Consider the following 24,251-nt stretch of genomic DNA (forward strand, 5'->3'; position numbering starts at 1 on the left):
ATGTGTTGGAAATACTACTTAAAACTGGGGCTATTCCTACTGTGTAGATTGGATTGAAATGACTCCTTATAGCTCTCTCCAGTATTTGTTGTGCATAAACAATTATTTGGGATGTAACCTTTCATCCAGACATTGCTTGGCAGCAACTAGAAAAATGTTGACACACTGGCTCCATCCCCAGGCTGCAGACCTGGGAAATTTTAAGTAAACAATTTCAGATTGTGAGCAGCTGCAAACAGCTTTGCTCAAAACTGCTTATGCAAGAACTTCCCACCCCATGTCAGTTCCAATGGATTAGAGTAACAAAGAACTACTATTCACAGAATTTTATCTGTCTCATGTTGATGGAACTTAATTGGGAAAGAATTCCCCAAACCAAGTAGTTGTGTCAAAGAGTGCTGGTGATGCACAGGTAGACAAGGCAACCTCTTCCACTGACAGCACCTCAGCATCTGTTAGGATTAAAAAGAAAAAGTAATCAGAGCAGGTCCTTCTTATGCAGGAGCAAAGAAGGAGAATTGCATGGAAATAATGTGCTTGGAGCCTTGGTATACAGATAAAAAGCATTGAGCAGGACGGTAGGATAGAACAGGGTTTTCTGAAGGAATACTCTTTTATTCATGAGGCCTAAACAGGCCTGTTTGACCGTGTTTGAGACTGTTGTTGGGTTGTTATTTGTGCTCTCTGTATGAATGCTGGACCTGTATTCCTTGAGGAAACGATTTACTGGGTCTTAATACATCCATGTCGTGTAACACATGGAGGAGGGCATGGATGGACACACGCACTATTTTATCTGAACTTTAGAAACTCATGATAATGTTGGAGAGCAGAGTTGAAGTCCCCAGTCGATTAAGCTTGAGTCATGGAGCGGTGAAATGATCACGTATGAGGTGCGGCCCCTCGGCAGCTCCGCGGCCGCCGTCGTTCTCGGCCCCCCGCTCCGCAGGCGGCACCGCACGTGTGCCCGGGCCGGGCCGGGCCGGGCCGGGCCGGGCCGAGCGCGGCCTCTGCGGTGGGGGAGGCCCGGGCTCGACTCCGCATCCCCCGCCGCCCGCACCTTTCCCCGGCCGGGCCGGCGGCAGCTCCGCGCCGCCCCCGCCGTGTCACTCAGCCCCGTCCCGGCCCACATCCCCCGGGCAGGGCGGAGGCGGCACCGTGTCCGTACAGACACCCCGGTTCCCCGCCCGCCCCGCCCTGTGCCGGCAGAGCGACCGGCCCGCGCTTCCGCAGCCGCGGCCGGTGAGGCCCCGCTCCCGCCCTTTGGCCGCCATCAGCTGCGCCGGGTGCCGGCGCTGACGAGGTTGGAAGGCAGGCAGGCCGGCCGAGCGGGAGGGAGGGAGCGGGAATGAGGCGGCCCCGGGGCCCCGCGGCCGCGCTGGGGGGCGGGAGGCGGCGGGAGGAACCCGCGGGCCCGCGGCCGCCCCCCGGGGGCTCTGCTGGAGGCTGTGCCCGCCAGGCCGGCGCGGCCCCGGGCTGTCCCGGTCCCCATCCCGCTGTCCCCGGTGTCGCTCGGGAGGGGAAGTCAGAGCCGCCCGCCTGAGCCGCCCGTTCCTCCGCAGGCCGCCGGGACGATGACTTTCCAGTGGACGGCAGTGGCTGCCTTCCTGTACGGCGAAATCGGAGTAATTCTCGTGCTCTGCCTGCCGTTCATTTCTCCCCTGAGGTAGGAAGACTTAGGTGTGCTGAGCAACACAGCTTGCTCTTCTCACAAGTCTGGGTTTATTTTACGCCTGTGTTTTCATAAACACGGAGCTTTGCTGCATCCTAAACTAGTAAACAAAGCCGAAGGAATGCTGTTTGGGACTCGAGTATCGGGAGCTGCAAGAATCGCAAGCCTCTTTAAGGAGCTTTACGTTTTCTAGGCAGTGCTGATTCATCCGAGAGCAGCGGTCGGGGCGTGCGGAGGAGCGCCTGCTTTGCTTCTGCAGGTGGGACGGCTTCTCCCCGAGCTGTGGAGTGGGCAGCGCAGGGAAAGGCATCGGGCAGTAATTAATGACGGGACAGTGCGGTTTTTGCAGCAGTTTGTCAGATTTGTGAGGTGCAGCTTTGTGTTTTGGAGTACACTAGGCATTGTGGGTGTTGAACAGATAAGACGTCAGATACTGTAACGGCTGCAAGAAATTTGTGATCGCTTGTTCAAAAAAACTGGAGTTGAGTTTGAAGCAGAAGGTTCAGGACTACTGGAATAAAGGCCTCTGTAAAACTCTATAAAAACTCATACATAGATTAAGAAAATAGTACTACTTCTGGAACACAACACAAATATTAAGAAAATAATAAATTCTTGTAAAATAAATGCACACAGTAAGGGAAAGAAACAACATTAATTTATTACCTTTACTGTTTGCAGAGGCCTGACTTACAGCATTATCTTGTTTCCTGTAAGTCGCTCTTCAAATTTGGTAATATTATTTCCCTACAGGAAATAAAGCTAGATTCTCTGCAGGAGGCAGAGAAGCACACTTACGATTTCTTTTCAGAATATCAGAAAGACTTAAAAGAAGAACCAAACCCACAAAAGAAGAAGTCTTAAAAGAAGAACCCACAACTCCCCCAAAATAACAAGCAGAATGAAGCTTTAAAGCTGTCTCACCAATGCTCTGTAAAAATTGTTGCATGTTTGTTTCCTGCATCTTTAGATGCATTTAGAATGATGTAGCTTTTACTGTCCCCTGAAGGAACAAGAGTTGTTGTGGAAAGTCTGGATTTAACTACTTAAACCTATGGAGGAGTCTTGAAATGAGTGGCTCCTCCCCAACTGGTATGAATGATTAGGCATGTTTCCTCAGCTTGAGAAACTGAAACTGTTCTGAAATCTAATTCAGCTTCTGGGTTTTTACAAGTTGGCTTGCAAGGAGTTCAGCATTTCAACATAGACTATTGAGTTGTTGTATTTCTTATTGTTTTCTAAGCAAAAGTGCAACCATGTAAGAGGAGAGAAGTATTATGGGAGTCATAATCATCAGATTATTAATGGATTATGTGAGGAAATTAGTTGCAAGAATTTCTGCAGACTGATGTCACAAGCAGAATACTTTGGCAGTATTGAAATATATTTCACTTATGATGCAGAGTGCAGTGTTTGTGGCTGAAAAGCAAATTCATAATGTGCAGCTTTACTAAAATTTATTCCATCATTAAGCACAGTGCTTTTAATTATATGGAAAGGATAAATTTGTATGCTTTGGAGCATTCAGTTATCCCTCTGAACAGTGGTTTCTGAAAGAGTGAAATCACTTTATCCCTTATGTGGTATATGCAGTTAACTTCTTAACAAAACTTGCAGGACTCTTGTGGGGTTAAAAATCAGATTTAGCTGTTGTGACAGTACCAGGGGGCAGCAGCCCTGCCTGACACATCTTGGTGCCCTGGAAGCTGGTTCTGTCAGCAGTAAGGCATGCGTGGTTGCTGACAGGTGGGAAACTGCTGTTCTTGGAAGTTTTCATTTACGCAGTTGTCAGTCTTCAAATGGATTCCTTATCTCTCTTGTGTATGCACATTTTTTTTTTTTTTTCAAGTTTGCTAACAAGTTTATAAGTTCCTGGGGAAGGAGTAAATTGACAGTATAAAAATGCAAATACACAGAGACAGATCAGATCTGTTCCACAAGGTGTAGTTCATCTAAAATGCTGGCTAGTATTATAGTATGGAAGTTTTATATTTATATGACTTTTGTCATCCAAAGGAAGAGGAGTGTTAGTAAATGTGAATGTCAATTCTTGTTGAGGAAAATAAAACACAGGAAGATTTTCTAGTAAAGATATACATATTTTTAGCCTGATTATAAATTGGCAGTGTATTTTATCTGAGGTCATACCTCAAAGAATCACTTCTTAAATGAAGGTCAATATCAGATCTTGGAAAATGACATATTTAAAGAGTTAGTGAATTGGCTTTGTTTGAGTTGTAGCTTGAAGTAAGCTTTTCATTTGATACAGACTGTGGCTGTCTGCTATAAAGAATTCAGATTATGCTAGGAGACTTAAATGATGTTTTTGCATGCACAATGCAAAAACATTTTAATTCTTTCTGGTGGAGAGCTGGAAAGAGCTATAGGAGATGATGCTACAGTTTCATTTAAATTAATGGTAGGTTGGAAACCACTGTTAGAGGGCAAATTTTAACAGTTTCTGATATAGTGTAAATAGCCTTAACAAAAGCAGGAAATTTTACCTCATATAATCAGATGGTGGGTGGTATGTCTGTGTTACATCCCTGTGGCATGACTGGGTATTATTTCATTCGTGCAGTAGCACTAATTCTAACCTGCAGCAAAGGATAAGGAGGTGCTCTCTTATCACTGGTTTCAGTTCATTTGAGCTGATCAGATGCTTTTTGTTAGTGTTGCAAGTGTGACTTCTGCTACAGCCCTTCATGCAGCAATATCAAATAAACAACTAATTTTTCAAAAAAAAAACCCAAGTCTACACCACCATTGGCCTCACCAGAAGTCACTTCTGTAGCCAGCAAATTTATGCTTGGGAAAGAGGTTTGAACTCTTAACAAAATATGAACACAAGACTTGTCTTTTTTGTTGTCATTACAAGTTAGAATGTAATAACAATCCTCGTGCTGCAGAGTTAATAGAGGTATTAGTGGATAAAAATAGAAATAATGGAATGGGTTTTACAGTCTTTACCCTATCCCTTGTTACAGTCAGGACTGAATACAACGTAGCTAGCCAAAATACAAGCTAAAGTAAAACACATCTGCAGAGTACCTATCATCTATGCATTTTTGCTATCATGCAAAAAATTTGCAACTATTAACAACAAAAAAAAGAGAAGTTAGATTACTGGAAAAGTTAACATATACCTAAATTATATTGGAATTAAAGCAGCTGTTTAGAGACCTTATACAAGTCTCTTATCAATAACAAGACTCTCTTCTGTGGGGTTGTAATGCTCTTCTTTTAGTGCTTAATTATTTTTGAATAACACAGTTCTATTTTACAGATGGCAGAAGATTTTTATGTTTCCTCTGTGGAGCAAAATGGCAGTATTTTGGAACAAGATGTTCCTTACAATAATAGTTTTGTTGATCGTCTTGTTTCTTGGTAAGTGTTAGATAATTTCTTAACAAATGGGTAAAAGAAACCTGGTACATTGAGTTCATATCAATAAACTAATGGAAAGGATTCAAGCATAGTGTAAGTCAGCTAATTTATTGAAAAATTATACAATGGAATGAAAGAGGAGAGGGCTAATGCTGCATCCACATTGGGAATCCAAATGCAATTGTATTATACTGAGTGAATGAGAAGGAAAAATGGAGCTTAGGGAAACCAAGTAGCAGCCTAGACTTTGTCACACAGGTAAATGAACTTATTTGACACCATAATTTGGCTGAGCTGTACCTCATGCAGCAGATGGCACTCTTTCTTTTGGATGCTGTTGAAGTAGAAGACCAGAATATATTAAAGCATTGGGCTGTTTAAATACTTTTGCTGAGCACAGATACAAAACAGCTGCTGGCTTCATTTGTTATGGGTAGGTCCTAAGGTCTGTGAAGTAAGAGTAAGGCTTTAATGGTTACCATATGCCTGACTGATTTAATTTAATGTCTGTCCTGACTGTTTGTAGTAGGCATCTCCTGTATTTCAGTGATGAAAGCAGTTCTTCTGTATTTCAGGGATATTAAGTAGTTCTCCATGGATAAGTGTTTCCAGTGCCTTAGAATGTACATGTTACTTAATTCCAGGCTACTTGAAATAGAAAAAAAAAAAAAGGATGGTTTTATTTTCTGCTGAGGGAAACATGCAGATGCACTTACATATATAACTGTGTCAGACTAGGCTATAGGACTATATTCTTAATACTTAAAGTACCAGAAATGCAAATAGACTGTTATATTAATTTTTTTTTAAGATTATGATTAATATTATTCTTAAAAGTAGGTCTTCAGTGAATGGCTTAAGATTGAGAACTAATGTGTTTTGTTTACTCTGTTTGCTGTTGAAAACTTTGACCAAAGTTTGCTTTTGACTTGGTGATGGTCATTGATTTTGTGGCAAGATAGAACAGGGCTAAAGGGAAGCAGTGATGAGATACCTGCCCCATAGCATGAAGTGACAGGTTACTGCAGGCCTAGACTCTTCCTGTAGCACAGGGACATGCATTTGTTTGCTCCTAGTCTTTGATGCATTGTTTGAAGCTTCAGGGGGTTTTTTTAACATCCAAATAACTCAGACATATGAGAGAGACAGTCATGAGTGATGATAGTCACTTCTGCTTTTCTTTGGAGTTGATTTTACCTGCTTTGACAAATGCAGCAGCAGTTTAATAACATCTGGCCAAAATATTCTGCAAGAATATGTAATGAAATGTGTGTATTTATTGATGTGCAGGAGATTTAAGGTGCTATATTGGTTGTAGGAGTGTCTGATGGCCTTATGTTTAAAGATAGCAACTCTTAACTGGGTTAGGTTTGGAGTTTATGTGAATGTAAGTCCTAATTAATTATTTTGTCCTTTGAAAGGTGTTTGCAGTGCACTGGCCCTTTTGCAGAACTATCGGAAGTATGTGATGGATGAAAGGAAGCTGAAAGATAGATGAAGGAAAGCTGAGTTGTAGCTTTCTTTCTCCATTCTTTCTATGATCTTTTTACAGTTAGTAGTTACTACTGATGTTACTACTGCTGTGTTGCTACAGTCTTCCTATTTTAATGGATGTTAAAGAAATAATTTTTTCCCTCTATCATTGAAGTTTAAATGACCCTTCTGTCATTACTAAAACACATGCATACCTTTAAAAAACTTTGTGTAAAACAAATACTTGAGAAAATACTGCTTCTTTTCACTTTTCTTTCTCTTTTCTCACTGTTTGTCCACTGGGGAATTTTAGCGCAGCTGTCAGCAGTGACATTTTGACACCATGGGGTCTTTGGTAACATCTGTAGAGTGAGTTGTTTCGCCAGATCCCTCGTTGCTGGGTACAAGTGTTTGAAATACCTGTTCAGGCACATTTTGGGCAATGGTTTGTTTTATTTCTGGGAATGTGCTAGAGCAATTAATGATTTATCAAGACCAATCTTTAAAATGTATGGATAACATAACTGATGTCACTATTTGTCTATTACTGTTTGCTGAGCAGAAAATGGAAGTACATATTTCTAGTACTAAAGTCTGGTTTAGCATGCCTACACACCCACAGATGTGAATAAGAACAGACTGTTTCTTTTTGCAGATGCTGTTAGAGAAGTCAGGAAGTACTCATCTGTTCATGTGAATGAAAAGGCTGCAAATGTCAACAGCAGTGCCTTTGATCATATTCAGATGAAGCTCTTTCGGTCGCAAAGAAACCTGTATCTCTCAGGTTTTTCCTTATTTCTTTGGCTGTAAGTATAACATTTTTCAAATGTTTACATAGTGTGTTTAGTACAGGAACTATTGCACAAAGTAATTTTAAAGTAAAGGTCAGAAGACAATTTCAGGAGATTAAAGAATTGTGACCAGGTTGGCTACAGGGCAAGTAAGATCAGGGAAAATAATACCTTACAACTGTTTGAAGATTGGAAGGATATGTGAGCAACACACGGAAAGAAACATTTTGAGTGCTGGAGAAAACGTGTATTTTGCAGAAGTTTCTTTGGGGAATACTCACTCATTACCTTCCTTAAACTTACACCCTTTGTTTTCCATAAGGAAAACTGGAATAAAAAACCGCTCAAAAACTAAAGTACTGTTAAATAATATTATTATCTGGCAAGCTGGTGTCATTGCACCCTGCTGTGTTAAGAAGCAAAGCTTGAGCCTGACCTGAGCCACTTCAGCTCAAGCTTGAAGTTAAGAACTGTAAGATAATATCCCAGCTTTCAAGGAAAGTTTCTGTTGTATTTCAGATCAAGCGCTTTGTGGCAACTTGCCTATTATGGTGTTATGATCTTAAGTCTGGTATCTCTTTCAGGATGTTTAAGTTCAGCTACTAAACCAGGGTAAAGGAAAGGGCAGTTTTGTACTGCCCACCTGTAGCAACCAAGACTACCTGTGAATCAGTAGGCACAGCAACCTGCAGATCTTATCAGTTGGGCTGGGAGCACATTAAGTCACTGGACATGGATAATGTGAACAAACCGAAACAGACACGTTGGTCTGATGATTTCCATTTGTACATTTTTCTGGTGGCTGGACAATGAGTGTTGGTCCTCTTAGGAGTTCCTTCAGTGAGCTGCTTGACATTGCCTCAATACTCAAGAGGAACACAGAACAAGAAAATCACAGACTTATGACAAACTTCTTTTTGACAAAAATCCTTTGAGGGATGTGTGGTCATTTTAGCAGACCATTGAGCATAAAAAGTAGCAAGGAAAAATGAACAAAAAGCTTGAGAAGAAAAGTTTTGGAAAAAACAATGTGTCTGTAGCCTTGCTCAATAGTGATAGGAATACATCAAGTTCTTTGTCTTCCTACAAAAAGGTTAAGTAAATATGCACAAATATGTTTTTAATCTCTGCTCCAAGAGGAATAGCTAGATTGTGTCCTACAAAAGAATTGGAAGCTGATCTCTCAGGATCCTACTTGTATTCAGCTTCCAAAGAAGAAAATTTGTCAAGTGACCCCAGTAGATTATTTTGTATAAAAGCTCTGCTCTTGAAGAGGTTTACTTGAGATTTTTTTGAGCTGCTGGCCTTTCACCAAGATTTAGGAGAAGTAAGCACTCCTCCAGTAGTCACTAGATGAAAGGACTTTCTTAGTGGAGCTGTTTTGCTTGTCCATGAAGCAGACATAATGTCTGTCAGAGAAGCAAGGGGAAAGTGTTCCTTGGGTTTGCCTTACCCTGTACTGCTAGACCATCACCCAAACAATGTGAGACCCCATCTAGTGTGAATGGGTAATTAGATGCCCCTAGTTCATTGTTTGAGTCTGTTTTGGTTCATTTTAGCACATCAGCCAATAGGAGAATTCCACAAGAATGGTACATGGAGATTAATAAAATGGAGGAGGCTAGGAGCTTGTCACTTCTGGCAAGACAACAGTAATTGTGGGGTTCAGTGATTGCAGAGCATTGGGTACAGGTGAGGAAAATTACCTGTCAGAGGAGGTACTGGGGCCAAAGGAGCCCCTCACCTGCAAACTGTGCAGAAAAGAGGAGGGTCATAGGCCCTGGAGACTGTCCACTGGGTGGGACAAAGACACCCATCTGCTAGTCTGACCTGGTCCTCTCTTAGCCCATGAGGAGGATAAAAAGGGCTAAAAACGAAAGAAAATCTCAAGAAAACATGAGTCCACTGGTGCCTTCTAGGAGAGTCAGCAGGGTATGTCACATCATCCCAGTAGTGGAAGATGCAGCTAGGGAGTACATAGGCCAATAGAGCATATAAAAGTCTGTGACATCCTAGCTGGCAGAGGGAGTTGGCCAATGTCATTGCAAGGCTCATTTTGAAAGGTCACAGTTCTGGGAGAATCCTGGTGACTGCAGAAAGGCAAACATTGCGCCTGTCTTCAAGGACAGAAAACAGGATGTAAGAAACTAGAGACTGGCCTCCCTGGAAAAGTTATGAAGCAAATATTACTCAAAGACATCTTCAAGGACATGAAGGACATGATGACTTGGAGCAGTCACCACAGATTTACTTAGGGAAGATGATGCCTGAACATTCTTGTTGCCTTCTGCAGTGAGATGATGAGTGGCTGTGTGGATAAAGAGCAGAATATCCTTTTTGCAAGGCCTTTGACATAGTGTCTTTTAGTATCCTGGTAGCCCAACTGTGGAGGGACACAGGCTGGAGAAATGGATAAAAAAGCAGGTGGGAAGTTCCTTGGACCTTTGGGCTCAGAGGATAATAACAATGTGAATTTCAGCTGGTGCTTCTCAGGGGTGGGTACTGGGCTCAATATTGTTTAATGCTTTATTAACAACATGGATGATAGGACTGAGTGTGCTCTGTGTTCCAACTCAGAGTGGTTGACACCTTGGAGAGCAGTGCTGCTTTTCAGAGGGAGCCAGAAAGGTTGAAGAAATGTGCTGACAGAAATCTCATGAAGCTCAACAAGGACAAATGCAAAGTCTGACATTTTATTGGATAATCATATACAGCATCCGGGCTGGGGACTGGCTGCGTGGGTGGGTAGGAGGCAGTTTTGCAGGAAAAAACCTGGGGATCCTGGTAGAGAGCCAATCATGTATTGAGTTGTGATAGCAAGTATGTTGTAGTTAGCAGGTCAAGGAAAGTGGTTATTCTGCTCTGTATGGCACATGGGGTGCTGCAGCTGCAGGATTGTGTCCAGTCTTAATTCCCCAAAACACTGGAGTCCTACAGTGAGATACAGAGAAAGTTGGAGGCTGAAATATGTGACCGATGAGGAGATGATGAAGGAGCTTTGTTTTCAGCCAAAAGAGACTTTGAAGGGAAAATCCTATTGGTTTCTGTGTCTGTCTAGTAGTAAGAAAGATGGATGCAGTTCATCTCAGTAGATGCAAAAAGGAATGACAAGAGGTAACACAGGAACCCGAGATGTTCTGACTTGTGGTGGAAATGCGCTGCTGCTGTTAAGAGCAGTTAAGCACTGGAGCAAGGACCCTGAAGGATGGTGAAATCTCCCATCTCTGAAGATGGTAGGAGCTCAACTGGACAAGCCTCAGAGCAATCTGCTTAACTTGTCATGCTTTTCATGAGATGGAAGCCTCTTTCAACCTACATGATTGTGTGATTTCTCTTTTAGTTATGATGTTTTAATGACTCCTGCATTTGTTAATAAGCAATAGTGAATTTGCTAACCTGTGGAAAAGTAGTGACGTGGGGACCTTAGCTTTTTATTAAACCCCAAAAATTAAGAAAAGGAGCTTTCAATGAAAAAGCAAGAGGTGGAGAAAGAAAAAGATCTGTTAATACTCTTTCAGTTATGCAGAAGCCAATTACTTAGATTTTCAAATTTCTTTGAAGAGCAGCTGCATAGTTACATTAGAGGCATTAATTTTATTCTGTGTTGTGTGTCTTGATTCATTTGAAAGACTTCAGGATGAATAATGAAAGTAGTGATGGGAAGAATCAAGTGAGGTATTTGCAAAGGTTAGAATTGAGATGCCATATCTGCTGACATCCATACATGTTCTGATTTAACTGTATTGACAGTACTTGGAAGATCATTATGCTCATACTGCTAATTTTATTCTTGCAGGGCTGTTTATGAAGTTGTGTGATTTCTTTTTTTTTTCTTCTCTATACTCATTACCATAACTTGTTGTTTGGGTCTTGTGTTTGGAGATCAATCCTGTTAAAAATACTGGGTCATGTAACAGTATTTAAACAGTCTTTAAGCAATCAGGTCTCTGACCCCTTAATGGCTGTGGATATTTAGGAGGAGGGAAGTTCTGTATCAAGTAAAAATCAGAATGTCAATGGACGAAAATATTTTCTGTCTCTCTTGTTGCTGTTTTTTGTCATCATGAGCCTGGATGTTTCCCTCTTCTGGTTTTATTTTTACATCTACTCCTGAGAGAGAAAAGGGCTTGTTTTGGTTTGTCGGATTTTTTGTTTGGTTTGATTTTTGTGGTTTTGGTTTTCACTTGTGATTTGGGTGTTTTTATTATTTATGCTGTAAATTACAGTTCTGTTCACTGTTTTTCTTCACCAGTGTGTTGAGACGTACTGTTACCCTTCTCACTCAGTTGGCAAAAGAGATGGCATCTCATGCAGCTCTGGAAACCCAAGTAAATGATGCTACTGAAGCAGCCAAAAAATACATGGCCGAGAACGAAAGGCTGCAGGAGGTATCTTTGAGCTTCTTCAGTGACTTTCTTATCCAGCAAGGAGTTAGTAAAATGTACTCTGAGGATGGTTTGCTAATGAATGCTTGTTAATTTTATTCCTTTTGGTTGAAAAAAGAATAAATATTTTTACAATATGTAATTTAGAATACTGAAGACAAATTGTAGTAGCATCTTATTAACAAAGGAAACTGAAGTAAACCAAATATATGAAGTTCTGTCTTTCCAGTACAAATTTCATCAAAGTAGTGATAGATTGTAGTAATATCTTTCTGAATTTAGTCATAACAAAGTAGAAGAAGACACTAATTTTATTTCTTTTGTCATAAGCAATTGCCTGTTTAGGTCAAGGCTGTAGCAGTCCGGAATGAAAAAGCCCACTATATAACTGTTTTCATGCTGACTGTTTCTTCTTAATAGGATTTTCTCCAGTCCTGAATGTATTTTTCTAACTTTTAAAATTAATCTTTTGTATTTGATGTATTTTCTATTCTATCTTTTTATGGTAGGTCAGCCAATTTCAGAATACTTTCCTTTCTTAGTAGGGCACTGTTGTAGTACTCATGAGAATACTACCAAAAATTTCTTACTTAAAAAACCACCAACAGACTGGAGAGATGTTATTTCTATGCGAGGAGTGATTGGGCTGTGGTTCAATACTTAACTATTCAGGAAGAAAAGACATCAAAGATATAATTAAGATAAATGTGTGAAATCTTTTCTTGTAACAGTTTGACGAGACTGAACCCTAAGCTGAGTTCAGACATCTAGGCAGAGGAAGGCTTTTAGAGTCCAGCACATCATCAAAACTAAATTCCCTGTGGGTGTGTACAGGTTTCCTTCCAGTTTGTCTAAAGCAGTGTCTATGGTTACTGGCACTGTCAATTTTGTAATAAATCTTCCTATGAAGACTCTGGACAGAAAGTACTAGAAAGGATACAAAAAATCCAGTTGAAAGGTGTTGTAAAACAAGGATCACTAGTCTGTGCTAGGTGTTTTCCAAGTATAAAATGATTCCAGAATTTTGGGATTTGGTATTTTGTCAAAGTGATCCAAATTCTTCCCTCAGCCATGGAATTTGTCTTTTTACTGCTTACGGGTACGTTTTTTTCTTCTCTGTCCTGTTGAGATTTTGCCAAAAGTCCTCTTTTTTGTTCTGCTTTCACATTCTCTTAGCAACACATTCTCTTAGCCACTTGTAAATGATAGCCAGAAATTGGAAACTGTAGTCCTATCTGGTTTTATTTGTGTGTTTGATTGCATAGTTTGCAAAAGCACAGGTAGCCACAGGTACAGGCAACATGCAGTGGCTGGATCTCCATTGTGATGGGCATGGGAAATGTTCAGGGCTGGAATACTTTAATTTTATAGACATCCTATGGTTTAGGCTTTTTTGTGGCTTGGCCCCTGCATTTGTGTTTATTTACAAGTGTGGTTCGTTCCACCATTGGAGAGAAGTGAGAGCAATTGTGCATAAGGCACTGGCTGCAAGTATAAATACTGTGAGTTTACTCTGGTGTGCAAGGTCTGCACTGTCACCTGTCCAGAGGTTCCTTGGAGCACAGGACTTAAGATAAAAGTTTACAGAAATAGCTGTTTGCATACTAATAGAAAGAGGTGAGCACAAAGCAAAGACAATTGGCTATGTTTTTGGGGTTTTTTTTTACCAGCAGTTAAATGTCATCTCAGCACTTTGATTAAATAGCTTCTGGAAATTTTTTTTCAGCTCTTTTCCTTGGATTGTTTACCAGTCTTTATAAACAGTTCTTTTTCTTCTTCCTAAAATAATCTTTCCCCTTTGCTTCTGCCTGTGCCTGTGTCTGATATTTCTAGTTCACCTAATAGCTGGTTGTCTCAGTTGTTTTACTTTTCTTTTTCCCATTAACCATTTACCTCTTTTTTTTGCTCTTGCAGAGATGATGTGTGGTTAGATAGTAGAAGCTTTATGAGAAAAGAATCTTGTAATGGGATATAATCTTACACCTTAACAGGTGCATAAGTATAGTAGTGCCAACATTTTTGGAGTACAGGGACTATATTGGTCTTCTGTCAAGTGTTTACAGGGCTCTTCCTGGATCCTTTCCTGGCTTTTGTCCTGAATTTCACTGAAATCGAATCTGGATATTGGAAATATTCTGAAAATTGAAGTAGCTGCAAACTTACAAGGAGAGAATTAGAACCAGTTGCACATAAATATGGCAGCGTTGTGTCACTGACAGTCCCAGTGTATCTTCTGAAAAATCCATTTTATAATCTAAATGAAAGTTGTACACTTGATGCAGACATAAAAGTACTCTTACACATGAGATAACACCTTTCTATTACAAATATGCCATTACCTAAAACACTGAGCTTGTTTATTTCCTTTCTTTATTTCGTTTGGGAGGATTTTTGTCTAGAATTAGTATCTGCCTGTGTCAGGTTTACATTTGATAAAACCTAATGCTTTGCAAGATCAGGGCTGACATTCCCTGGATATTTTACGTTAATATCAGACTAATGAAAAAAAATTAATTGTAGCAACTGTGATTTTCAATAGGCCTTGAGTGGAAAAGGAGATGGTAAAAAGAAAGAGTCAACAGATGCAACTGAGGAAAAGTTGAAGGAGGAAGTTGAACATTTGAAAGCAGAGCTACAGAAGACATCAAATGGTGAGTATTAGTTAGGATTTCTTTGCAAAGAAGAAAAAGGTTGTTTCAACACTAAATTTCAAAAAGTATTCTAGGTATAGCATGAACTCACTTCATCTGTTTCTAGAACATTTGGCATGGGGTTTCTTTACATTTGACTATGAACTGATAAAATATGCCATTGCCATCTCAATATTTTAGTAAATGTGTTCATTATGAAAGTATGTAAGGTGTAATTGGAACACCTTAGTGAAGTTGCAATTATTAACATGTTGGACTGATATTTAAGTGGTGTTGACTTGTCTTCATCAATGACTTGACGAGGATATGGAATAATTTGCAGGTTGCTTGTAGGCATCAGTTTGATTTTTCATGTCATACATAGCAGCCACTCTCCCTGTATAAAATGGGGGATGTATTGTAATTGAGGTTTTTTACTACCACAGGGTTTCTGTCAGACAGCAGAAAAGTCCTTGACTAGGACTTTTTTAAAGTTAAATTTATATATGTTCTGCAGCTGAGGTGTTAAGATGTTAGTTTTTTAATATTTTTTTGTTTGCAAGGAAACGTGCCTTACAATTTGTAACATAATACTTTTGTTAGCAGCTTCCGTGTTTAAGGTTTAGGTTGTCAAAACTGCTTTATAGGCAGCCCAAATTGAGATAGAAGCAGATTTTACCTGTTTGGTTCTGTCTTACTGGGATCTCTCAAGGTGTGTGATGCCTGTGAACACCTGCTGATCTGAAATCAGTGTTTTTTAGATAACACAGCCTGCGATCTTGTAAACACTAATCAGATGTTCAGACTGTAACAAAAATACAAATTTTCTTGGTACGAGACAGTATGTTATCATCAAAACATAACCCCACTTTCATACTGCCTGGGACTGCTACAGTGCTGCAAGAATAAATTTTTCAGAAATGTTTCATGAATCCTTTCTCGTTGGCCACTGGGAATTCAAATAAAAAATGTAAACCAGCTGTTTTCAACTGGGCTTGAAGCAACAAGAATCTTTAAATAGAGTCTCATTAGTTCACATTCTCAAGCATGTTTGATAGTGGGTTTTCCCTCTCCTGCTGTTTTCTTGAAGAATGAGGAGGGGAAAGTGCCTTTGAAGTGACAGGATCAATGGAAAATTTAAATGCTTATGTTCTATTTAAACTAACTGGTGGTATGTAACACTAATATAATGTAAGCTTTTCAGTCAGGAATGCTAGAGAAAGCTAAGGAATAAATAGATTTACCTCATGCTGCTTCAGCTTCATTTTCCCCTTGAGATGTTGTCCATCCAAGAGATGTATAAATTAAGGCATGCTTGAATCTTTTGTTAGGGCAAAAGTGGGAGAGAGGGCCTTTCTAAGGAGTGAATACGAAAATATTTACAGCCCTTCTCCTAATGCCACCCCCCTCATTGCCAATAACCCCATGAGTGGTATGGGAATTACCATGAGCAGCTAGGTGGTGTTGAGGTATGTCTGTCTTACCTTCTTGTAAGTTGTCTTATATGTTATTTTGAGCAAATTGATAGCCAGAAAGCTTGAAGTATGTGATAAGAACAACCACTTCTGTAGATGCAGCTTTCTGTAGAGTGTTATAGGACGTGAATTTACTGTTTTCTTTTTAAATTCCTGCTGCTGGGTAGGTGAATGTTGACTGTCATGTTCACTGAGTGTGAACAATGCATTACACAAAATGAAGGCTGAGATTGGAAAGTTTGTTTTGCCTTTTCTGAGCATTTTGTTTCATGCTACTGACCTCACATGACCAAAGTAACTTTTTCTTTGTGTCCGTGAAGTCCAATCCATGAAATTGTGGAGGGAGAGTGAAGAATGTAAAAGGTGTCACCTAATAGTGAAACAAGACAAAACTAGTATAAAAATGAAAAGTTTACTGGTTTTGATTTTTGAGATTTTCTTATTCTTTGTTTTTCAGCTATGGTATTAGTAAGAGACATAAATTTGGATTTTGTTCTTGGTTGTTTGGGGGGTTGTGTTTGGGTGGTTTTTTGCTGCTTGAAAGGAAAAACTTTTTTTTTTTTCAAATATCCATTGCTCTGGTCTGGGACACTTCTTATGCTGCTGATGCATGGTAATATATTATTTTAGAGTAGGCTATAAGTTGAAAGGTGGGTTAAGTCAGTATAGTGGCAGCCAGGAGGAGTCCTAAATGTACACCTGCTTCACATTTAAGAAAACATTTTAGTATCAGATTGGTGTTGTGACTTCAAAGGTCATACAAATTTCCTGTAAAGTTTTGAATCAATATTTACAACTGGAAGAGGAAATGCCGTATGTCTCCTCGTCTTGAAATTGACTAAAATTATAGTGTAGACAGATTATTGCAGACTTTCGGGAGACTCATCTCTAGTTCTTCAGCTTTCTACTTTTTACAGAAAACACAGACTGTTTTTTTTTCCTCACTTAACAGTGAAATCCTAAGTTAAGACCTTTTTCCTATGCTCTGAACAGCTGGGGAGGAAGAATCAAAATACAAGACTGAGCAGTGAAGTTAGTAACATCTGAGGAAAGGTTGGAATTAATTTTAAGGTTTTTGACCAAATTTGCTTTCTTTCCAGGCTTGACTTTTCTTTTACACTTGATGCCTTTTTTTGCTTTATTTTGGAAATGAAGCGGAGAAGGCTAGTTCCTCACAGCTCTATTGCAGACCCAATTATTATTGTCAGGGCTTTATGGGCACCCAGCAGTGGGGCAAACCCTTTGAGAGCCTAAATCCATTTTTAACATACCTAGACATGTAATAACATGACTGGTTAGAAACTTTCTGAGATGGTATTTTATTGATACTCTTAGATATTATGAAAATGTCTCACTGATACCTAGAAATAAATGTACATACTTAGCAGTACCCACTACAGATGTGAGAATGTTTCTCCTGCTACACATTAGACATATTTCTAACAAAACATTGACTCAGACAATTAAAGGTTCTCAGTATGGCCTAGGACCAGTAGGAATTTTCTGAGGAAAGAAGACATGCCATGATATTGTTTCGTTTAGATGGTTTGGAAAACTATTCAAAAAACCCCAACATAACAAATTACCTGCAACTGGGCATGAGGTTAGATCCGAGAGAAATTTCATAAAACCTTTTGTCCTTACAGTGGTCCTCGTGTTGGGGCAGGAACAGGGCTTCATTAAATAAGTACTGGCTCATCAAAGTCATTTAGGTGCTTTTGAACTTCAGTTCAACTTTTTCTGAAAATACTCTGTTTATATACTGATGTCATATATGGTGGGGCAGGAGGAAATTCTAATGGAACTTCAGTGCATCATTTGAAGAGGTTAGTTTTGTGTACAGACTGACATGAGTGTTCTTTGTTTCATGGTTGCATAGTGTCATAGGAGACAGGAGGAGAGCAGCAATTCACGTGGAGGGCTGGTTTTGGAATAACTTCTAACTGTTGGCTATTCTAAAAAGTATGCTTGTACAGATGTACAGCTCTCACTTAAATGTGAAGATCACTACATGTTAAAAATGCAGATATTGGGAATACATTTCATAACACTGTTTCAAGGGAGAGTTCAATTTGGCCTTGGTTGCTGGGTAGGCTAGTGCCATGTATGAAAACTACACTGAGCTTCTCTGATGCACTCCAGTTTTTAAGAACAAATTTAGAGCATTGGCCACAGTCTTGTTATTTGGCCAATGGCAGAGGGAAGTTGAGGAACAAGGTCTGTCTTACCTAACCTTACTTTTTACAAGACTCTGAGATGATAACCAAGGGTGGGATCCATTGAAGTGCCACATGCAGCAAGAGTTGATACTGACATTTGTTGATTAGAAGAGATGGCTGCATACAGCAAGCGTGGGTTTATTATACAAGGCTTTTTATGCCATCCAACAATGCTATAACATCCCTTTTGTAACAAAATTTTGTTTGAGGTTGCAAAAGGTACTTGAAGCAAATTTGTAAATTTTTTGGCCCTGCCTTCTCATTTTAAATTCTGACCATTATATCTTAAGAAGAGAATTCAGAATTAGCATGGAGGTACTTGACTGGAGTTGTGTTCCCAGCCTTACAGTGTATTTGTTGGCAAATCTCTTGTGCCGTCAGTGCTTAAATTCTTAAATGTGAATAGCTCTTTTTTAACTTGAAAACTCTTTTAAGAGAGGGCTCTTTTTTAGTCTTCAACTAGTCCAAATCATTTGGGTTGTAGGCTTGTATTGTTAGCAATGCTAATGTAAGTTCCAGATCGTTTCCTTAGTAGCAAGCACTGTAAGTCAAGTGATGTAGTCAGACCAGGACTAATGGTTGGAAATGCCCAAAGAATTATTAGTTGTTTTTGTTGCTGTTGGGTTTTAGTGTTAGGTTCTCCATCGTTGTTGAAATGAAATGCATAGAAATGCTACAGCTACTAGGCTGTGGTAATGTAGCTCCTCAGGGCAGTTTTATTCCTCACCCTTAGAATTCAGAGCAATCTGAAGTAGTGTCTCTCCTGGAACAGGATTCGGAGAATGTTGTGAAAGGACATATTCTCTACTTTTCCCAGACCATACCTGTTACATTAGTTCATGGACCTTCAGTCACACATAAGTGTAAAGTTTTCCACAAATGTCTTCCATTGAAACACTGCCCTAGGAATAGTTTGTTGATTTTTCTTAGTAGGAGATGGAATGGAAAAGGATAGCCTACCTCTTATAGTGCTGAGGCTGGGTTCTGTGTTTGGAACCTACTGATTATTCCTCTCAAGGGGTGCATTAATGTAGAAGCAGCATCTTTATCTGCCTGCTCATGCTTTGACTTGGTGGGAGGGGTCAGCTGTGGGAGCTTGCTTGCTGCCAGTCCAGCTGTTGTGCTCCTGTGAGGCAAAGTAACAGGCCAGATGGAAGCCAGAAATAATAACTGAGTGTATTGTGCACACAAAGGATCTCCTGTTTCCTGCTGGATCTGTGTTCATATGATAGGATCCATGTGGCAAACAGGGTACCTGATGAACTGGGCTGCACTGCTGTGCTCCCAGCAGAGGAGCTGGGCACTGGTGTGGGGGCACTGGTGCTGCACAAAGCATCCAGGAAAATTGGTGCACTGAGGAATTCATGTTGTCAAAGATGGGATTCTCTTTTTAATAGTATGGCCCCAACAGAAATGAGTCTGGATTTGGTGTTTTATTGATGTTTTGGGATTTTTGTCCATAGCCAACACAGGTGGAAAGGACAATCTGTTCTTTGCTTTTTCTTCTCCTAGGGTTAGGCAAGGTATTTTTGTCATACATCTGTTTTGGTCAAAACATTAAAACAATGCCCTAGCTTGTTCTCTTACTTGACTTGTAGATACTTCTAGATATTTTGTTCATGTTTTAAAGATAAAGTAGTATTTAGTTGCAACTAAAGTACTGTGCTGCTACTTATAAATAACTAAATAGTGTTAGATCAATAACATTGAGTTACAACTTCTTCAGAAGTGAGAGCTCATTAATTTTTACTATACCATGTACAAGAATGTTCAAACAAAAGCAAGATTTATCTTTCTAATTAGTAGATTCTTGGAGAAGTGAAATAGCATATATATTTTTTTTGTCTACAACCTGAAATTCAGAAGTCTACCAGATTGTCACAAGTTTATTTTACTGGTATCAGAATTTTACTGTTGAACATTTTAAACAGTACTGAGGTCAGAGAGAGAGTAAATGCAGTGGGGTTTGACTTGTCACATGTGTGGAAATCAAAGTTACTCCAAATACCAAAACCTTCAGAAAATCGGTATTGATGCTGCCAAGAATGACTTAAAGGATGAAGGAAAACTGTGTAAAAGTATGGAAATGAAAGAGAGGAGAAATTAAAAAGAAATTACAAGGTTTTAATCCTGTTGGAATCAATAAACAGAAGTGTTATTGACTCTAGTGAATCAGAATTTCAGGGTAGGTAAAAATTCTGTTACAGGAAAACCACTTGCAGAGTTCTGAAAATGAGAATTATTTTTCATCTGTACATTTGAATTAATTATTTAAAAATAACTGAAATTCTGGGTGAGGGAGTTCTCCTTCTTGCATGTAGGAGAGTGGCCGAATCTCATTTCCTGATTTTTCAGGAACTGGAACCCAAAGAGAAGTCTGGTTCATACTAGACTGCTTGTAAGTCAGTGCTTAACAAAAAAACACATCTAGCTCCTCATCTTTTCAGAAGAGGCTTTTAGAGGTGCTGCAATTCTTCAGTGCAGTGGAAATCTCTCGGAAAGAAGTCTCTCTCAGGGACTTCACAGTCAAAGGATAGATTCACACTTTTGGAACAAGGAGATTTGCTAATATTCTTCCTTTATTTGTAAATTTTTTTTTTTGGTCGTTTGTTGTTTTTAAGTGGCCATGTGAGGTGGCCTTCCTAGGTCATTAGCAACATTTCTTTGTTTTCACATGAACAGATCAAGATTTAGACTATGCCTGTGGTGCTGAATCAGAGATATAGAATGATCCCTGCAATACTTACAGCAGAGGAATATGAAAATGTCTAAATGAGCTTACATAACAGACTAATGGCTTTATGGCACTTTGTACTGTTTTATCCTGAATTGTAAAATAGCCCCAATGGAGTCCTAGGCTGTTTGATACTGCAGCATAGACATGCTCTCAGTTTGTGTTGAGATGGAGTAGGGTAATAATTACTTTTTTCCTCATGTTAAAAACCTGTTTGGAGTTGCTTGTCCCACCACCATTTCTGCCTTTTCATCTGTAAACTGATGCTGCTAATCAATTAACTCATGCATGGTAAAATTCAGAACAGGGTGAAAAGGTGATGTCTGTGCTCCTATAATCATGTATCATCTTCCTCCTTACTATGTTTTGTAGATGGTCTCAGCTGCTGTGTGAAAATCTTGCCCAGTGTTTGAGTTCTCTCCTCTTCTTAAGAGGTCTGACAGTTTTGATTTTGGAGTTGATGAGTTTTGTTTTATAGAGCTGTCTCCTGCAATGTGACAGAACACTGTAATCATCACTAACTAGTCCCCTGTTTCAGGAGTTTATTGGTCTCACCCCTACCCTTCCTGTTCCTCGTGCTGATCTTTCTGAACATTGGCCATTCTCTTTCTGCTCCTTGTCCTCAGCTTCTCAGGTTCCTGTGTCCATCTGTGATGCTGTGTTTTAAATTCTAAGCTATTTTAGAGGAAGGACTGTCTGCTGCAGCAGAGCCCTGATGCACATCTAGGGCTCTGAGGAACTGCAGGAATACAAGTAATAATTATAACACCAATTCTGGTATTTTACAGCTTTCCATAAGGCAAAAACTGAAGTGGCTGCAGTTAAAAAACAGTCTGAAGGCCTTAAAAGAGAATATGAACATCTGATGAAAGAATTTGAACAGCTTCAGGTAGGTGGCTCTGGATCGCCATACAAGCACTGTGTTTTGAAATTGTACCACAAAATTCTGTTTGTTCAGAGAGAATTTACCAAAATCTTTAGAATAGCATAAAGTTACAACAGGCAGCATTCCTTAAACTTCTTCAAAATAGAATTTTGTTTTGCAAAGTTATTAGCATTTTATTTTTTGTACTTTGGTTGACAAAGCTCAGGTTATCATTAGCTTCAATTTTACTGTTGGAAAATAAGATTCAGATGGCTTTGCATGTGATGATCACTGAAATACTGTAAGAAAACTATAGGAGGGGTGTCTGGGGGTGTATGGTGGGGGGAGTATATACACGATTTATAAAAGTAATTTATTTTGTTTGCTCTTAAAACATGCTTTTGCAATCCTGGATTATAAATGTTGCAATACTGTTGATACACAAGGATAAAAAACCCAACAACAGCCTAGGCTAAAAACAGGCTACTATGAAATTCAAACTGAAGTAAAAAATAATTTTTAAAAACCAAAGCACATTAAGCAAAAGTTCAATTAGCTGTTTGATTGAGTTTCTTATGTACATGGCTATAATACCCATAAGATACACAGTAAGTATATGTAAATAGAACTGGGAGTTTGTATTTTTAAGTTGTCTGACAGGTGTTCATATGCTCCATACCTAACATCTGTCTTGAGCAAAATTCAGTAAAAATTAAAGTTGGCTTATTTACAAGTACTGGTCTTGGGAGAAAATAAATTATTATTAAAATTATGGTGACCTGCTTTTCCAGAAGAGTTATTCAGCCCTGTATTAATAAAAAAAGGGCAGTCTTGACCTGGTTATAATATTTTTCCTGTATTCTGGAAACCACTTATTCATTCCCAGCCTCACCCTGTACTTCTACAGATTGCTCAGCTGATCTCTGTGTTCAATTCAAGACCACCATGCATGTCCTGTCCTTGTTGTGCTTCCCTGTGTAATGAGCCATAGTAGTCCTGCTGCATTTCTAACCGACTTGTGGTCTAAAACACACATCCTTACCATCCCTGTTTACTTCTGAGTAGAAAGAACAGAAGGTACTGAGCACACAGTAGATGCAGCTCCCAGGGATAAATGAGTTGATAGCAGAAAATGTTTTCTGCTGAGTTTGTACAGCTCAGCCGTAAAACCAAAGGGAGCAGAACTAGGCTGCACATCCTTGGCTGCTGGCAGCCGAAGCTCAGGTGTTCTGTGGGGTAGTGTTGATGGGACTGCAGCTTAGAAAGGTGTATGATGAACAAATCAGGAGTGACTGCAAAAGGGCAAAATTCAGTGTCGGGAGTCAGTGGTTTCTGATCTTACCAAACTGAAATTATTTTTAATCTGTCTCTTTTCAGCAACGTTTAAATAAAGCAGAAGATAAGAAAGACCTGTAAGCGCAGCTAAGACGGATGGCATCGATGCAGTTGCTTGAATGAGAAAACGCTTGTGCTGTTGATGTTCCTGATGAATACCTGAAACAAAACTTGATTTTTCTGAAAAGCACATGCATTGCAGGTCACTATTGAGATTCCTCTAATATATCGGTTGCCAAAATGTTCTGTGTTGCAAATAAAATGTTAAGTGGCTTACCGGATTTACCATGGAGTTTGTCACTGCTCTCGTGAGGAGAAACTCAAAAATCTTTCAACTCCACCTGGAGCAACCTGTTTACCAAGCATTTTCCTCCCATAATGGTAACATCACTGTTGCTTGTAGCATTTGAGTGGGGTTGTATATCACACTAGATCATAAAAACAATTACTTAAACCTCCTTGCAGTACCTGTTTGGAATCTTAAAAATTCAGTTCCCAGTGGGTTGAAGAGGGCTGAAAACTTTTTTATCAGTGGAAAACTGAATGACAATCAGTATAAGGAAAATACAGAAAGAAACATTGCAAATCCACCTCACTAGCTCGTGACTTTCACTTTAGCCACATGGATTTGAGTGTATTTTAACAAACAATATTTTGCATGCCTCTGGTTTATTTTTCTTTAATATATTGGGATATTTCAGTTTTGGGTTGGCTGGTATTAGCAGTCTTTATTTTTACACTGTTTACATTGGTTTACTCCTTATGTACCACCTAACTTCTTTAGCCTTGCTAAGTAAAAATCTTTTTAAATGTCGATAGTTTGGTTTGTTTTGTTTTGTTTTCATGGATACGATACCTCAAATAAATGTGCACTGTTTTGCATAAGACCTTTTTGGTATTCAGAAAGTTGTTTCAAGTTTGTTAGTTGGTTCCAGTTTATATTTGAAAGTTTGATATGTTTGTTATATTAAAGGGATTGTTTAAGTTCATGGTTTCTGGATTTATTCTTGTAAATCTCTCACAGTATGCTGTCTCATCATAGTTAATAGTTATATGCACTAGGAACAAAATATAATTCTAATTTGGTGATGTTTAACCCTTCTTGAAAATACAGTCTTCATAGTGGTGGTTTTGCTTGCTCTGGAAATACAATTTGTTTAGCTTGGAATTTAAACACAGCTTACCAAGTAGTATAAGGCATAATAACGTACCATATTAAATAAGAAGGCATATGTTTTTAAAAAATACTTTATCCTTGCTGAAGTAGTACAGAATGTGTTTTCAG

General features: G+C 39.3%; 1 protein-coding gene across 2 annotated transcripts; it reads left to right on the forward strand.

Moving 5' to 3' along the window:
* The first annotated feature begins 1,102 nt into the window (after positions 1-1,102).
* On the forward strand, positions 1,103-23,955 carry BCAP29 (B cell receptor associated protein 29). 2 transcript variants are annotated; one of them, XM_064422048.1, is made up of 8 exons: positions 1,103-1,303; positions 1,563-1,666; positions 4,959-5,059; positions 7,188-7,338; positions 11,576-11,711; positions 14,248-14,359; positions 21,555-21,655; positions 23,009-23,955. In XM_064422048.1, the coding sequence occupies exons 2-8, from the start codon at positions 1,575-1,577 to the stop codon at positions 23,045-23,047; spliced, it is 732 nt and encodes a 243-aa protein (XP_064278118.1). In that variant the 5' UTR covers positions 1,103-1,303; positions 1,563-1,574; the 3' UTR covers positions 23,048-23,955. The 2 variants fall into 2 exon arrangements, with proteins under 2 accessions (XP_064278118.1, XP_064278119.1); XM_064422049.1 differs by lacking the exon at positions 1,103-1,303 and having other exon boundaries at positions 1,402-1,666.
* Positions 23,956-24,251: the final 296 nt, after the last annotated feature.

Source organism: Passer domesticus, chromosome 5 (genome assembly GCF_036417665.1).
Source record: "Passer domesticus isolate bPasDom1 chromosome 5, bPasDom1.hap1, whole genome shotgun sequence".
NCBI classification, from domain to species: Eukaryota; Metazoa; Chordata; class Aves; order Passeriformes; family Passeridae; genus Passer; species Passer domesticus.

Bases quoted from the DNA above. Each gene is read 5' to 3' on its own strand.
- BCAP29 (XM_064422048.1), top strand. From the start codon at position 1,575: ATGACTTTCCAGTGGACGGCAGTGGCTGCCTTCCTGTACGGCGAAATC. The intron at 7,339-11,575 runs GTAAGTATAACA...TTTCTTCACCAG, and splicing joins TTTTCCTTATTTCTTTGGCT to TGTGTTGAGACGTACTGTTA. The intron at 11,712-14,247 runs GTATCTTTGAGC...GATTTTCAATAG, and splicing joins AGAACGAAAGGCTGCAGGAG to GCCTTGAGTGGAAAAGGAGA.